The following is an 18,406-nucleotide window of genomic DNA, read 5'->3' as shown; positions in this document are numbered from 1 at the left end:
AGAAAACACTATAGAATCTCAGATGAGAAACTGTAAGCACTGAGCAGAAGAGAAGCTTATTTACACCTCATCTTCATTTTCTTCCTTCATCCTGCAATGCCCAATACTGCTCTCAAGACTGAAGAGAAGCACAATGCCCACACAGAACTTGCAGGTGGAACTGAGTGATATTCTCACTTTCCTTTAAAGAATGGAAAGAGTTCATACTTCCAAAATATAATGAAAGGATGAAGATTTATTTTATATAGTTTAACAGTAGTTAGAATAATGATCCAACATGTAGGACAAACAGGCTCATTTCCTACCCAATGGGATTTAAGCCTACAGCTTTTATCTCTGAGAAAGTGCCCGAACTCTTCAAGCTAGGTAACCCTTCACTATTCCAAGCTAATGCTGTTCCACTGAACAGGGGAAGAAAAAAAATTAAATATTGTTGGAAATGCGAAGCCGAAGTTGTTAGGACAGTCTCTGCAGAAGGGGTGACCAGTGTTCTGTACTTCACTTCCAGGATCACATTTGTATTTTCGCACTGGCAGGCAGCTTTAGTGACTACCTCTTACTACATTTGGAGCTCTGCTTTAAGAATAGATATACAAAACTACAAACTTTATATTACCAAATCATTTCTCAGTTTTAAATTATTTAAATAGATTTGAAATGCCAGTGTATATGTGGTTGTGCTCAACCTCACTCTCTGTAACACCCACAGTGAATCCTTACGTCCTATGTAGAATCCAATGTCAGATTATACTTTTATGTTCTCCTTACATATTTTTAATAACTACTCAGTTAGTTTTACTCTGGTAAAAGAAGACATGGTGATTCACGAAGTACGGACACACATCCTTCTATCTAGTTCTCTTTTTTTTTTTTTAATTCTAGACAACTGAACACTATAAACAAAGAACTAAAGCACCATGGAGGTTAGGTGCAAACAAAAAATTTATTTTCCAATTCATTCCACAGTGCATAAATATTTTTCTTTATTTAAATAATAAAAATCTCCTACTCTCAGGAAAACATAAAGGCAAACATGTTTGAAACAGCATGAATTGAATTTAAACTACAGACCTAACATCTAAAGCAGAGTCTATATACATAACAGGGACTCCCCAAGCAATATAAAAAAACCAACAACCTTGAGCTTTAGTATTAAATGGAGTAATTAGTGTATTGTATTATTATGATTTTGCTCTTCTAATAGTACAGTGATATGGAGGTAATTGCTACTGCAGGCTGGACCAGAGCTACATTTATGACTGAAGTGCTCAGGAACACAGAAAACTCAAATTCATCATAGCCGCTGTTTTACACCTTCTTTGTGATAGCACATCCATAATGCATTTGTAACTCCATAAGGCAGAGAAATTCTAAAAATAGATGGGTTTCCATTTGGGAAAAAAATATATATTTAAAAAAAAAAAAATCTTTACAGACATTTAACCTTACTCATTTTGTTGATAACAACAACTGGAGTTGAAACAACTTATTTTACAAGCAAACAATTTATGAATAAACAATTCATTTTATGACAAAATGCAAGCACTATATTTTATTATAAGCAAAATGAAAGTTAATCTCATGAGATAATCTTGAAATTTTTTTCAAGACAGGAAGTTTAAGCTTTGTTATTTCTTCTAGGGTATTACAACGTTTCACATGCGATATTGTCTTTCATGAGCAATTCAAATTGCATATGGTTTAATCCATAATAATAAATTTAAATCCAGACAGTAACAAGACTTAAGAAACATTGCAGAGTATATTATTTTCTTAAATGTATGGATTATTGCACTTCTCCTATAGATAGAGGCAATACTGAAATATAACTATCACTAGGAGACAACATGCGAGCAGCCGCGCGTTCCAATGATTCAGTTTTTGGCTTTTACTGAGGTTCCCTTTTAGTCATTCTGTATACATTTCCAGGGCATCCAGTTACCTTAGCAATTGGCATATGTGAACAAAAGGACAGAGGATGAATACCTCATACACTGAAACTACAGGGACTGTCTTAGGCACACAAAAGTATATTTACTAACATTACTATTTGGTCAGGAACAAAAAAATCAATGTCCTTACTCTTACGAAAAGCTTTTTTTTTTTTAATATGAGTCTCACTAGTTAGAATCTCCATTTTAAATTCTAATTATGTACGTCCAATTAATTTACTTTTATCTGCAAATTTTGCAGCTGAATACTCATGAAATATAATCTAAGTTACTTTCCTAAACTCAGATTGGAATAGAAATGCAAGAGTTTTAAGCACAGAGGCCTCTTGTATCACTGTTTTACAATAAAATAAGACTTATTAATCCCAAACTAACAATTCAAAAATCTACCCTAAAGTTTTCATGACCAGCTTTGAAATTTTTAATTTGCAGTTTGGCTGAAAACAAGTTCTTCAACATGCACATGTGTGCATTTGTGTATATGTGTATAAAAATGTTTTTAATACATATTATATATACAAATACATAGTGTGGTGCTTGGGTTTTGTTTTGGGTTGGGTTTTTTTAGCAGTCCTTCATCAGGTTCCCCAAGTCAAAAACAGAGCTGTCCTTCAGAAAACTAAAACCCATGTGGACATGGCCTCCCAACTACTTATCTGCACATTTAGAGAGACAGAAGCTTTCCAGTAATGCTAATCACATATGAATTATAAATCAGATTTATACATTAAATTTATCAGCACTGTAACATTAATTATAGGGCAGCATAAGGAAGAAAGACACATGACGTGTTTTTTAAACTTTCATACCAGCTACAAAGATTGAGGAAAAAAGTGATTAAACAAAGCTGTAACACTGCCTAAGCCTAAGCCTCTAACCCAGCTCTCCCAGCCTATCCTCATATGGCAGCTTCCCAGTCCTTTGATCATCCTAGTGGCCCTTCTCTGAACCCCTTCCAGCCTGGCCACATCTTTTTGTGTAGTCCTCAGATTTTCCTAACTTGTACCAAATAATCCTCAGTCATGGTCAAGGAATGAGATGACTTCATGAAGTGGTTTCATTTGCTTTGTAAATGTTTAAAAAATTAAAAACTACTCTGCCTGAAATTGTATTTATTTCACTACTTTTATCCTTTCACAGAATTAAGCCCAGTCATTCAGATGTGTACTCATAAGACTAAATTCTGTGAAACAATTATACTTTGTCTAGAGCAAGAGTTGGACTAGAACTTTGTACGGTACACAGATCACCACAGCTTTTCTCTGAAGTGTATTCTATTCCTTATATAATGTATATAATAAAATTAATCAAGTATTCAGAAAAACACCCCAGCACACTAGCCTGAACCACTCTACCACAGTGTAGGCAGAAAAGTGGTGAACTTGAGGCCAACAATAACTGGCTCGTGTGATTTTATTCCTGAAGAAAAAGCAGACTGAACTAATGTCAAGCTTTGTACCAAGAAGAAAACATAAGGAAAAACATTGATACTGACACATGTCACACTTCCTCTCTAGTTCTATTACACATTTATTTAAACAAATCTCTGAGGTCTAAGCACTTTGTAGACTTTAAAGTCAGCAGTGATTATCGACGTTTATTCTACCATGTCTCGGTCTCCCAAAGGTATGCACTTTTTATATATTACCAGGTAGGAATTGGGAGAACTCAGGATATAGCTCCTAACTATTACACAGCTCAATTACACAGCAAAGACTTAAGAACAAGAGAATGTTTTACCTCAAAAGATAAATTCCTATTCACTAATTTCAGCCATACTTCACTCAGACACACACGTCTCAGTCTATATTAACTATCATTAAGTATCTTTCAAAATGCTATAATGGAAGAATTGCATAAACATCCTACTTTGAACACTGGAGGTTCCATCTATAACAGGCAGGATCTCACCAGTTCAGACCCTTCAGCTTCTTTTTATGAACTGAGCAGGTAACTATAGCACTCCAGCGAAAAGCAGATAAAGAAAAGCTGTAGCCAACATCAGCTAGAAACACAGAGGTCAACCAGAGCATCCAAGGCTGAGCCCAGTGGCAACCCTGTTGCCATTGCCAAGGTGGTTCTTTCAGCATAACGGAAGCAATAACAGCACAGTCAGAAAAATACCTCATCCCTATGAGAACAGCCATTTGTGGGTCCTTAAGGAGCTGCTAGAACAACTTGGTGGCAAGTCTTGTGGTAAAATATCAGAGGACAAAAGGATACCAAAGGTGAAGTTTCTAAAGCTCGTTTTATGGAGCAGTCTTCTAATCATATCTTTATTACTATTTAAGTAAATACACCAAACAATAGTAAATTATTAACATTCAGATATCCTAAAAGTTTTTATAGCATCTCCAGATCTCAGTCTTCAGCTTCAACAAATATTTTAAGACGCAGTGAGCATTTAAAATTACTGAATTAGGCTCTTCTCTCATGACACGTTTAACTCTCTAAAACTTACACATGTAGACTAAGTTCGTTGCTTAGAGAGCAATGACTGATCCCAGAAAAGAGGATGACAAAAAAAAAAAAGCAATTCTGTCGTAGGCTTGGTAAAATTAATTGTTCTCTAAAAATACTTATCTCCCTCCATTGACTAAAGGAAGAGTCTGGATTACCAGACTGTATTAAAGCCAACCTTTTAGCCAGCTAAACTTAACTGAGATGAATCCCCAAAAATAGTTATTTCACATTAATATGAAAAACTAACCGTTTTCATGGATAATAAAAAGCTGAAGCAACCCATCCATAAGACTATGTCACATATAATAACAGATATCATCAAAAGTACTCTATAGCCCTACTTGAACATTAATAGTATAGGCTCTATCTCTAGGATTCAGCTGGTTTCCAGACAGCACCCATTTTTTCCAAGACAGAGCATACACTCCATCACTTGCAAGGTATCTAGGAAATGTGATACTGATAGTATTATATATTTTGTCTTCCAAGCATTGCTCAAAAACTCATGATACAAGGTAAATAAAATTCTGAAATATACCCATTCTTTAAGTTATCCAATTCATAGTAAAACAAGGATTTACTATTTTTGGAAAAAAGTATGTCTGTATCTAATACATACTGTGAGGCTGTGTTTTTAATTTGGTCAAATGAATAACACAGAAGATTAAGTATGTATCAAGTCAATCTTCATAGATTTTTTTTTTTTTTAAATAGTAATTACTACATCTGCTCTTTTATACTTCATCAGTTTGATAACACTTGGAGGATGTGACTTGCAAGGAAATACTAATACCATATTAAATATTGTCATTAACTAGAAAAACAGAAATATTGTTTCACACACAAAAAAAAAAAAACCCATGCCAAAACAAAAAAAACCCAACCCGACCACTACACCACCAAAACATTTTCATGAAGTAGGGTAGAAAAGTCAGATCCTGGGACTCGTAATATCGATTCTCAAGTGCAGATTCTACAAATAAAAGTAGACCAGTATCACCCTCTAGAATGAGGGAGGGAGCTCTGTTTCATTGAAAATCAAAACCAGATATAAACTGAAGTGAGAATAAAATCAATAGCTCACACCATCACATACCTACAAGAAGCTACGGAATATGTAATACAGGGAATACAGTTCTGAAGAGGCATTATTCACACGCTTGGTGAAACCAGCAGGAAATAGCACATGTATGTTCCACATACCTAATTTACCATTTATTTTCTTGTGACAGCCAGAGTGTTTGACATTGATACACAAATCTATAAAGAGCTATCGAGTAGTCCTATAAAAAGGATCTTGTCTCACCCTCTTCTACAACTGTATTCAGGTAATAAACATTTGCCAAAACTAGATCCAGGCATTATCCACAAACTATTCTCAACAGAATCATGCACAAATCCATTTCCCAGACTGCTCTGACACATTTCCCATTTTTAATTTCCCAGGATAAGTGGCTGTGGTTTTTGGTCCAAATATGACCTGTGTGTTTATATATGCAGCCTATGCATGAAATATGGACGTGAACATCAAGGAAGGAAAAACTATTTATTGTAAGAACAACAGTGGCAATAAACAAAACAGGAAACAGTTTGTGGAGGCTGTAAATCTAAGGGAATTTAGTGAGTCCATAATCCTATAGGGAGGCTTTCTAATAACTGCACAGCTCTAATGGTTAGAACCATTCTACGGGCTAAAAGCCTACACCTCTCTGGTTTTGTCTCAAGACTTTTCTTTTACCTTAAACAGTTTTCCTCCAAAGCGTATTCTTATCATATAAACAACGATCTTTTCTGCTCTCAGGCACTCCCTTGCAAAATTAAATATACCACATGCTTTTATTATCTCTTGAAGGCTCCTCATGCTTCAGTTGGCCTTAATACCACTTGCCATGCAGAACCCTGTTTGAGTTTGTCTGTCTTAAATCTGTGCTGCCAAAATTCTACAAAAATATCCAGGGCCTTGAGAATGGCTTCAATGCTTCTTTCTTCTTTTCCTTAGCACTGCATAGGCAACTTCCAAAGCCACATGCCACTTCTGACTCAGACACACAAGCCACTGTTATTTCCAGCAATGTGCCTTCAGTTTGTAGGAGAAATTTCTTATCATTTCTGAAGTGTATGACTGTCATTTCCAATCATTCTCCCTGAATGACAGTCCAGCTTCCTCCCAGCTGGTTGTCAGCAAAGTTTTGTGGGGTTCTTTTGTTTACTATTCACTTCTACTTTTGAACTCAAGTAACTGGGAATGAATTTTGACATTTGTACTGCATACTAGCAGGCTTTGGTGCTTCAGAAGTAAACTTTTTTTTAGCACCATCCTCCTGAGACTATCTTCTGTCCCATGAAACTAAGCACAAATAGCTCAGCCATTTTCATTGCACTGCTGTCCATAGAAACACAGTTTATCCTTAATATAACGAGGCAAAATTATTCCGTAGTCTATAATTGCCTTGATTCATTGAACATAGTTATCCCATTCGTCTATGGGCGGGGTATCCCCTGGAATTTTCCTCCCACAAACCTTCTCCACTCCTTGATTTTCAGTTCAGGCCCATTGCGGTGCCTTGATATAAGCACTGAGCAATGCATTTTCCAAACTGCCACCAACTCCAAGCCCTTTTAGGAACTTTCAAGTTTTACTTGTGGGGAAATGTTTTATTTTGGGGCTTTTTTATTGTGGGGTTTTTTGTTTGTTTTTACATACCAGCATCATATTTTATTAGCACTATGTAGATATTCAGCATGAAAAAAAAGAAGAAATATGTCAGCACTTGGAGGTAACAACCACAGGGGTCTCTGTCTGACACACCTTCATAACACCAAAGTTCGAGTCTTTTAGCAATATATCTGCTATTCATATTATAAAAGAGCATTAGGCACGTTTTTAAAAATTTATTTTAGCTACTATGCTTTGTCCCACAAACCAAAAACTTAAGACTATTATCAAACAAAAGCCTGTTTTTTATTTTATAATATAATTTATAAATAACTTGAAGGTATTTGGGATCAGGACTTTAAAGGCTCACATTAGATGGACTTGAGAAAGCCACGCGATATTTAAACTCAAATGAGAAAACTACAAAACAATACATACCTATATCATATGCAAGAAAGTCAGCAGAAAAGCACTTAGCGCCATTACTCAGGGAAGTATCATTGTGAGTGTTACCACCAAAAATAAGCATAGCTCCATTGATTAAAACAGCTGAATGAAGATACCTTGCAAAACCACTCTCTTTCAAAATAGTCCTGCAAAACATAAGAATAAATTAATACACATGTGACAAACTATGTATACACATCATGAATACTTATAGATGAAAACCATATAAAATACAAGGAAAACACTAAAGCTATTACTCAGTAAATATGAAATATATTCTGATTGTTTTTAAGATTACGAATTTTCTCATGTTACAACACATATATTTAGCATTCATATAAAATCTCATTTTCTTTAATTAAAAATCTAGTTTGACAAATAACATATCAGAAGTAAATTATATAATGTTTACATTCTTCAGAAGTGAACAATGATATGGTACATTTTACTCAAAACTGAATGAAAACCCATTCATATTATTAATTCCTATTCTTATATATTCTTAGGCATGTTGGTTTTTGTTGAAGAAATGCAATAAAGAATTCTTTAAAGTCTAAAAGAATCTTTAGACCATCCTAAGCATTTGATATTTTTTTTTATTAACTGAACACTCAAGCCTGGAAAAGAAATGGTAGAGGTCATTCTAATGATGAGGAAAAACACTTGCACTGCTTCATACATATATTCAGGCTGTCAGACACAAACATACAGAATTTCAGTACCAAGAAAAAAAATTAATTAGTCCACGCACATTGAGTCTTTAATGTCTCTTCGGCCATTTTCGCCTGTGTCTGTGTGGTCTGCTTTGTGCAGAGCCATAACATGGGCCCAACAGTAGCCAAGAGCTATCAATACTACAGTTTTACACTGTCAGGTGTCAGGCTAGTAGAAGGAACAGAATACAAACTTGATTCAATCACAGCAAATAAATCTTACCAAGGAAGACAGTAACCATTTGTGGGTTTTGCCAGATTGAATTAGTTAAGTAAACCAGCTGTAGACATGATTGTGAAGAGCCGATTAGATCACCAGCACAGAACGTTATTTGCATTCCCCCAATAACCTTGTAATTGTCTTAGGCATTTAACAGTTTTTTAGACTCTCACTTTCATACTGCACACTGATCATACCTACAACTGATCGGTTTTGTCATTCATTCCCTGTGATGAACATACTGACTTGACAAACTTTCATTCTGATTGAATAATACTGTCTCTCTTGAATCATATTGATAACATTTGTTCAATATTTTTACATCATCCTAGGGTTTGGAGAAGAGGGTTTAAAGTATGTCTCATTGTTTTGACATAACAATGTAAATCAATCAATAAACTCAAGATATTTTTAAGTTATAAGGGACTGTATGTTTTAACATGTTCCCATATTGCCATTTAAATACAGTCCCCCTTACTGCTAGAAAGTAACATTGATGGAAACGCCAGGCTAAATGACAGTAAGTTTTTTTTTTATTGCTTAAAAATGGGATATTTCCTTCAAGACACCAGCATACACACCAGTGTGCCCCTGGTTTTTGAACCCTTTTTTTGTTCTGTTATGTGACTTGCATTTTTGTTGTGTATTTCCGATAAATAAACTTTGAAAACAGAGCACCACAAAAGTGTGTTTTTCTAACCAGGAATTAGCTTGATACAAAATGTTCATGGCACCCACCCAGAAAAACGTGGTATTTGGTTTCAACCCATCAGTTAGCAATATACAAAATTTTGAATGACAAAGAAATAGAACAAGACATAATTTTTAACAGTTATTTTCAAATAGTAATGGAGGAATATTGCTGCTATGAGTTGAAAGAATGATAATATACCAAAAACCTGTTGTCCTTACCCATCCGGACTATAGATTTCTTTCTGACTTTTGCTTTACCAGTTTCCTACAGCTCCTACCTCCTAATTTACATTAATTGCTATACACTAGGCTCTGTCTTGATTATCCTGCCTTGCAGCTGTCTACAAACAGTTGTCTTGACACTGAAGGCCTAAAGGGCTCTACACTGTTCCAGGGAAAACTAAGGTCCCTCTCCTCCCCACAGCACATATAACAGCAATCCCCACAGTTTTTGTTTGGGGTACTCACTTTTCTACTTGTCATCCAACTGCATTGCCCCAATCCTGGTCCCCATATTGTACAGCAGGTTTTACCTTAATTTTTGCATAGTGTACTGAGTTTCATCCCTCCTGGTAACAGTAACTTTTCCCCAAGATTCAGCAGAAGTGGAAGTGTAATACAGACCAAGTTTGTTAATTTTGCCATGATTTTCACTGTTCATTAGCATCACTGATGAAAGCAATCTTCAGAAGTCTCCAACACATGCCAACCCCATGCAAATTATGCGATTCTCAACACACTTTGCACTGAATTCATTATTTATGCACATATACGTGTATCTGCAAACATTAGTCCATGTTAACTATACCGATGCCAAGTGTCACATAGAGCAGCATGATACTGTGTTAATGGTAACGGAAACACCCAGGAGCCAGCAGGTGCTTCCACTGTTTGAGGCTGTTATCTAAGCCCAGCACCACATCGCCCCCAACTGCCAACCGCAGCAGTACGCAAGTAACACAAAGAAATGCAGGTATTACAAACACTGTATTTCTCCATCATAGATTAGAAATAATGTTTACACTAGGAATTAAAATATCACCCCCTCACATTCCAAGAAACATAAACCTTATGCTTAATTGATATAAAGGAATGAAAACCCACACACCACTGAATAAAACAAGTAATCAGCCTTGTATACCAAGACTTAGTGAAGCATATGAACCTCAGCCACGTCAGACAGAGAAACAGAGTAAGTGCAAGAGAAAAAATACAGACCGTGAGGACAAGCAAATGTGAGTGTGAACAAAGCCATGTACGTGGGCATGAGAAAGCTGTCATGATTCCACCTCTTCCTCATATCCCTCCGAGCCATGGCATTTTCAGGCTCAGTTGCCTCACTGAGGGCATTGAATACTGATTATAAGATGTCACAGATAGAGTAAACAATTATTTTATTACTATGTGTCATTACCCCATCCTCTGGGGTTTCAGTCCCATAGTACAATTGACTTCCAGTATAACACTGGAAACAAATAAGAGTCCTCTACAAGCTGCAGAGAATGCCACATTAATATAGCTAGAAGCATTATTAGTTTTTATATGAATAATGAATAAAAATGTTCCTAAAATTTTTATATTGTTGAACAGAACTTCAAAGTTTACAATATCACTTTGTTCCAAGAATAGACTATAATAAGAGAGCAATAAAATTCCAGCAATTTAAAAATACATTAAAAGGGACAAAAAACTCTTCTAATGTTTCCAAATGCCGTGAGTTAGTGGCATTCAAAATAAGAGCCTCAGTGATATCAAGCCCACTTGTTTCCAACATCTAAGAGCGAGTCCTGTGTGCTTAAAAAGTTAAGCCATCAGTGCTCAACATAAATATTAAATTGCAAGAATAAAATGTTCTGAGAAATAGTTCATGATCTCAAATCATGTCTAATGTAAGAATAAATATTTAAGGTCACTTTGTATACACAACATATAAGTAGCATTTGTAAGTTATGATAAACTTGAGGGACAGGGAACTAACAAAAACAGAAACACCAAGAACATCAATAACTAAGGAACCCTATATAATACCAGGAATTTTCTCTTTTATTTCTGGGATTTTTGTGAAAAATAACCTTCCACAGTTCTTAGATTTCTCTGCTTATTTATATAACAGGTACTTGAATTTGCATCAGCAGTATATTTGTACCATGTGGAAATGGTACACGTGTACTATTTCTGCATGGTGGCTATGTCTGGGTAGGAGAACCTTTCCTTAATTTGTAGAACATACACAAAGCTTCCTCCCTGCCATTCCTTCAATGTGTAGCTCCATTAATCTACTGGCTAAAGTCTAATCCCTCACCAGAATTCCTTCATTTTGTTGCAGGGAATATACTGTTCTGCAACATGCAAAGCATATGGAAGTGCCTACATGACTTCACTAGAACCTTACTCTACCTTCCTCTACGCTTATGTTTTCTTTTTCAGTAACAAATAAGTGAGTTTCCTACATTATAAATCCCACTTACCATGTCCGAGTATTAACTTCATATCTGTAAAGGTCATCCACCAATCCATATTTATTGCCAGGTAATGCTTTGTATCCACCATGGACATACACAGATTTTGTCAGTTCATCATAAACACTAGTATGGCCATATCCACCTTGCACAATTGCTCCTTTTGTTTCTGGTACGAGCCAAGAATTAGACCCTGGAACAGATGTACAGAAGACATGGGCTTAGGGCTTACTATTGTTAACACACAATACTAGGAGTTTAAGCATATAAAATCATTTTCTCTACAATTCTAAATACAGAAACAACTAGGGACTTGTTTTAAGAAGTAATTTTATACCAATGTACCAAAATATCTGCAATTGGATAATGTTATTAGACTATTATCAGATATTCTTAATTAAATCACAAATAGAACATTGTTACAGGTGCCATGCTGCAGGATCTCATACTCTCCCATGGGCGAGTTCAGCACACACACAACACCAACAAAAAAAGCATAAACCTTTTGGAAAATATGAAATTAAGAGTTATGATTCATTCTCTCTCAGCCTTAACTTTGTCCCACCAGAGATGGCTGATGGGAATTCAGTGCTCCAGCTACATCAGCTGCATTAGGAACACCCGTACTCAGTCACAGGGAAACTGTCTTGAGAAGCCTGGCAGAAACTGAACTGCTGCGAGTGGCGAGAAGCATGTAGCATAATGTAGCTCAAAGTACACATGGATACAGATAGATATTTTGCTAGGAAACTGTAAAATTATTGAGCTAAAATAAGTTTCTGACTACCATGTCTTAGTTATTTAACTGCAAATATACCTACTCAGTTGCTGAAAACTCACAAAAGGATAATTTCATAGCAGCTCATGAAACGCAAACTTAAACCCACATTTTACATCACATCATTAATAACTGCAAAGAGACACCAAATAAAACTATTCGCAATAGCTGTTATAACTAAAGAATAAAACAATTGGAAACTATTTTACCATAGCTATTAAAAAAGGCAGAGAGGTTGAGTGACTTCTTGTTGCCTGTGGCCCTGAAATTCCCTTTTTATTTCCCCCCTCCATCTTCCCAGCTGATGACATAAGCCACAAAAAGAGCAAGCCAGGAGGTATGTATTTCCTGTAGAAGCCAGCCTATTCAAAAGAGCCTGTGATGATTAGGCAGCCAGTGCTGTGGATTTGAAATGGAAGAAATAATTCACTTACAGCCTCTTGGAGATGATGTCAGAAGAACAGAAAGTGTGGACAAGGACTTCCAAAATGGAGCAGTCTCCTAATTCTTAACCTAAATGGGCTGCCATTACAAAGTTATTTATCCAAGGCTAGCATATGCCACTATACACCTTCCTTCATCTGAAAGTTAGTTTAAATTCCATTTCAATTTTTATCTGATATTATGTAGGTAGATGATGATTACCTCTTTTTCCTCCAGATTCTTCTGTTCAGTGAAAAGACTCATGACTTTCAGTTATTACTGTTGCTATTCTACTGTCATTAAACGGTTTCCAGGCACTGCCTCTATAAGCAAGTTATATTTTTTTCAGTAGTGAGTGCTTATAGCAAGTTAGAAAGTATAGATTAAACTGGAAGACTTGTGCTGATCTTCTGTGTATATGAATGCTGATATTTGTGTAATACACTATATCTGACAGTTTATTATTTATATGCAGTATAATGTAACTAATATTTTATTCCAATCTCTAGTTGGATATTATCAAGCTATTAAGAACTGCAACTCTGAACACAAACATCAAATTTGTATCAATAGCACTGTATTTGACATACGTATTACTGTCCTAACAAATAGATTTACTTGATACAATTTATGTAAGAGAGTTGGTGAGGAGTCAATCCGCGGATACATTTCTATCACCAACACCACCCTCATTTTTTCATTAGAACAGTGATCAGTCTCAAGATTGGCATATATGCTTTGCAGGGAAAAATTACTAGTTCTCCACATAAATTTACACAATGGTGTTGATCATACACATAACAGAATATTTTGCATTTATACCTGACTAGTTGATACAGCACCTGGAACACTGTCATAGTAAAACTGTATATTGCATAGCTTTACATGACTTGCACAGAAATATGAATAGCTGTTCCTTCTTGCATAATAAAAACCATATGCTATTGATAACTACCAAAATTTGAGAACATAGCTCCAGGAACATCTTTCTGAAATAAAAGTCAAAAGCAGTATTACAGTTCCTCCTATTTCCCATTCTAAAATTTAGCTGAGCTGCCTGAATTTTGAATAATGAAATATATAGATGCAGTTTTGATCTCTTTCACATTTCTTCAGCATCTTGAATATTGCATCATTCAGACAAAAAATACACTTCTGTCTGAATTCAAAGACCTTACTATGCATATGATCTGCTTTTTTTAAAAAAAAAATACAATTCATTGATAGGGATCTTGACCTTTCTTTTTTTTAAACTGAAATCCAATTTTTATTGAAGGTATTTACATTACACTTCTCATACTCAGAGATCCCACTCTTTCTATCATTAGATTATATGAAGTACTCAATTGACCAAATCAGTCACGCAAAACTCTGCATCCTCAACAGCTTAAATGCCAAACAAAGAAAACTATGAATAAACAAACCAGAAACAGGGAAATAGGGTTTTTAATTTCCCATGTTTCAATCTGTAAGTCTAATAAACAGTGTAAAAATAAGGTCAAATGAATTTTGAAGAAAATCACAAAAAAGAAAACCGTTCCAGTAATAGGGGCTTCTACTTCTCATTTGTTATTTGAGATTTTTCATCAACATCTGGGCAATCTTCCAGAGAATTCTACCACAAAGTTTCTCTTCAAATGCTTAGGTGAGTCCCTGTGATAACTTCAGATAATTAAATCTGTCAGATACTAAACAGCTGGACAGTTACATGCTGCAATATTCTGGTCACCTTTGTCAAACAGAATCGCACACTTCATGTCCAGCTTTACTACGACCATTTCCAGAAGACTGATCAAGTGAAAGAAAAAAAGAACAAAAAAGGTAGCTACAGAAACATGTAAACAGAAAAACAAGTTACAGTTGAGATAGAAGCTAAACTCATTAATTTAATGTACTGAAGCTGGGGGTATGACTCCATTCCAAAATTCTGACAGACACAGCAAGTGAAATTGCAGGCCTAGTAGCAGGCATTTTAAACAAAGCGGGTTAGATATTACCAAAGAACAGCTGCCATGGTACTGATGTTAAAGACCAGAAGGAGAAGAGAGAAGATATTGACAATTACAGACCTTAACCTCACACCTCAGTAATATGCAAAGGTTTCGAACAAAGCTTTAAAAAAAAAAAATTTAAAAAAAAATATAAAAAGCGGGGGGCAGGAGATAAATAAGAAATGTTAAAATAATGGGAAACTGTTTCATTGGACAATGTAATGTACCAAACTATTTACATTATATTTACCTGAAAAACAATTATCTACAGAAGGAAGCGTAGGTGTTCTCAGTATCTGGGCTTCAGTAGTGTCCTTACTACAGGGTCACCATGAATAGTTAGTAAATAAGCCATTATAACACAATGGGAATTGGGCACTGAACAAGAAGGAGCAATGAACAATGTTGAGAATTGCTGGGATTACTAGGGAGTTTTCTTAAGGATCAGAATGGGTGTGGTTTATGACACTCACAAATTTAAGTTGCAATAACTGCATAAATTTAGACATAAATTTATACACTGTCGATTCACAGAAGCAGCAGAAAACCATACACAATGAACTGGATGATTTGGCTACTGGAAAAAGCATCAAAACTCAACAGTAACTTAAAGATATTGTGTATTAGGATTAGCAACCTGAACTATAAAATGGAAACTCATCAGGTGGTAATGACTGAGAAGAATGAGTAGGAGCACTGCTTCAGAGAAAATCTGTGAGCCATTAATGACTTTCTCATGGACACAGTACAAGTGTCATTTTACTACATACCAAGTGAGGTGTCCCAATAAGTAGGATTAAGGTTGTTTAGCCAGGCACAGGTGAAATCTCACCTAAAATATCCCACAGGCTTTTCTAATCATCCATGTTCAAGAGAGATGAACTTCTTGTGGGAAAGGTACAGACATGAACTATTAGAACGACAGTGGAATAGATGAGGTTGCCTTAGTCTTGCAAAAGGGAGGACTGGTACCTATAAATATAATTGAAAGGGAATTCCAGGAAGGGAGATGAGCTGCTTACATTAAACAATGTATCACCCAGAAAACAAGTTAATATAAACTGCCCATTGATACAGGTAGGCTATGAATCACAAGATGCTTAGTCACTAAAATTATAACCATTTTTCCAATGGCACTGTGAACAAAAGCCAAAGTGTTTAAGATTAATTCTCATATTTTTGAAAGGAATTATCAAATATGGTCTTCACATTTAAAAAGCACTGATTTCGATGGCCAAGATGATAAATTCCAGCCTTTTACTCACAGGAAGTTACTCACATCCAGAGATGTAACACCCTTCCATCAAAGAATGCAAAGCAAGTAACATAAGAGACGAAACCCTTTTTTCAGTTCATTTCTTTGTATGAAACTGATTAGGATGTCCACATCAAGAAAATCTGCAAGTTTTAGCAATAATCACTTTAACATTCAAAACAGAATAATTAAAATAGCATTTTGAGATAAAGTTGTTTCTAAAGAGATTTATGAAAAAAGTCTGGTGGGTTTTCTTGTGTTTCGGTTTTGTTTTATTTTGGGTTTTTTATTTTGGCTTGGGGTTTTTTAGGTTTGTTTTTTGCTAGGTTTGGTTTTTTTGGTTTTTGGGGGGTTTTTTTGTGGTTTTTGTTTTTTTAATATGGAGTAATAAATCCACTTAAAAAATCCAGGGAAAGGTAGATACATTGCCCTGATGTCTCCTTATCACAATACAGCCTTCAAACAGATTAGGTAAAAAGAACAAAATGTCCAAGAAGCACCTCAGTGTGCCATCTTCATTTCATTGCAGTGACAGACATTAAAATTTTCCTAGCAACCATGAACATTACGGTAACTTACAAAAAGAGGAAACATATGTTACATCATAAGGCCATTTCTTTTAATACTATTTCAAAGAAACATTTTTAATCCAAAGAAACGTATAACCTACTTCTAAAGTCAAACGAATTCAGCCTAAAAACCAACACAATGTGCTGATAACCCAAACAAATCTGTCTTCTAAAAAAATAAAATAAAATCACAAAAGACTTATTCAGAAGTTTCTTAATATATAAGGAGCTTTTATAAACCTCAGCTAAAACAAAACACCATTATTATATTCACCTTGAGACTCACATTGAGATTCTTAGAAGGTTTATGAGGTATTGCTAACCTAAAGGGAAATAAATTTCCCTGGGGAGTAACCCAGGAAAAGCTTTATGGTTCAAGTTAGTAAAATCATTCACATAATCCCTATACCAGGATTTATTGGTTCCTCTGAAGTCGTAAGTCTAGCTATAGCAAGAAAGGACAACAGGAAGCTTTTTTTGTTCCTGCAACAACCACCATACCTTTAGAGAAGAAATTAATTCATGTGCTCTTGCATGGTGAAATTCTGCCTGAAAACCATGTCCAATTTTTCCAGAATGTATTTGACTTTGATAGAAATTACTTTCTTCACTAATCAAAGTCAGAAAAATCTTCAGACCATGCACACATTTCATTCACATTTTGTTAGTAAGAACTGCATACCTATGTGGGAAGCCAGGGAATCCACAATTTGAACTTCTTTAGATGTTTCTTGACCCAGACCCCATGGAAACCAGGGTCACAGTAACTAAAAAAGGCTTTAATAAGTGGAATCCTGGTGCTAAGTTAATCAAAGTTAATTAACAGAACTAGATCACTAGAGGTCTCAATTTATATGAACCAAAGGGTAAGCTGCCTCTTTCAGTAGGCATCTGGTACATGCTTGAAAAATAGCCTTCTTTACAACTAAAAGCCATGGCTGATAACATTTCAAAAGAACAAAGCAGTACAATTTGAAATGTTAAGACACTGTAAGTTTTAAAAGCAAGCAGAGAGAGAGAAAATGGGACTCTAATTTTTTTTCCATAACAGCAGAAGCCTTTTTTTATAACAAATTTTGTTTCCTATTCAGCTGGGTTCACCGCAATACTTCTACCACTTCCTAGGTCTTTTACGTTTGGATTCCGAGCTGCTGAAGTCCCAAAAAATTTAGTCATTCTTAGTTCAAACTGCCATCTGGAATTTTATGGTTAAAAATGATGCTACAGCTGCAAAACTGCAGATAAATATTACAGCTGACATAAAATTCAGGAAATTCTGCCACAAAATTAATTTAACTTAGTAGGGAGAGGAAGGAGGGAGATTCAATGAGGCAAAATGAAACATGAGAATTATCCACAGCAGAAATGGTTCAGTTACAGCACATAGACCACGTTCTGCAAAGACTTACTGACTTCAATGGGTTTCCACAGTAATACCCTATATTGTTAGAAGTTTACTTTATATTTGATGCAAGGGAAGCATACTTTCTCTAACAAACTGAATTTCTCACTAGTATGTGATAAAGTTATAGTCTCAGAAAGGAGACATAAAAACCTGAGAACAATTCAGACCCATAAGTGCCAGAGAAATAAGTACTTTCTCCTACTCAAAGCTTATCGTCATGGTATGAAAGGTTTGGGGTTTTTTTGCTTTGTTTGTTTTTCATATGCTTAGTTATAGTCTGTTTTATTAATCCTCAAAAAATATAGCTTTAACATTACAAAAATTTAAAATAGGAAAAAGTTGTACATTTCAACTATAAGGCCAGCAATAAAATCCACCAGAC

General features: G+C 35.3%; 1 protein-coding gene across 3 annotated transcripts in view; it reads right to left on the bottom strand.

The window, feature by feature from the left end:
* The window catches only part of ATRNL1 (attractin like 1), a 524,212-nt gene that overhangs the window by 428,557 nt on the left and 77,249 nt on the right, over window positions 1-18,406 (bottom strand). For all 3 annotated transcript variants that reach the window (XM_064464229.1, XM_064464230.1, XM_064464227.1), the window contains exons 9-10: window positions 11,613-11,796; window positions 7,510-7,664 (exon numbers count right to left, since the gene is read on the bottom strand). In XM_064464229.1, the coding sequence (XP_064320299.1) occupies window positions 7,510-7,664; window positions 11,613-11,796 (339 nt within the window). The remainder of the gene's footprint in view (window positions 1-7,509; window positions 7,665-11,612; window positions 11,797-18,406) is intronic.

This window comes from Phalacrocorax carbo, chromosome 12, assembly GCF_963921805.1.
Source record: "Phalacrocorax carbo chromosome 12, bPhaCar2.1, whole genome shotgun sequence".
Taxonomy (NCBI): domain Eukaryota; kingdom Metazoa; phylum Chordata; class Aves; order Suliformes; family Phalacrocoracidae; genus Phalacrocorax; species Phalacrocorax carbo.
The sequence above is the reverse complement of the archived record's forward strand: the minus strand, read 5'-3'. Positions and strand labels throughout refer to the sequence as shown.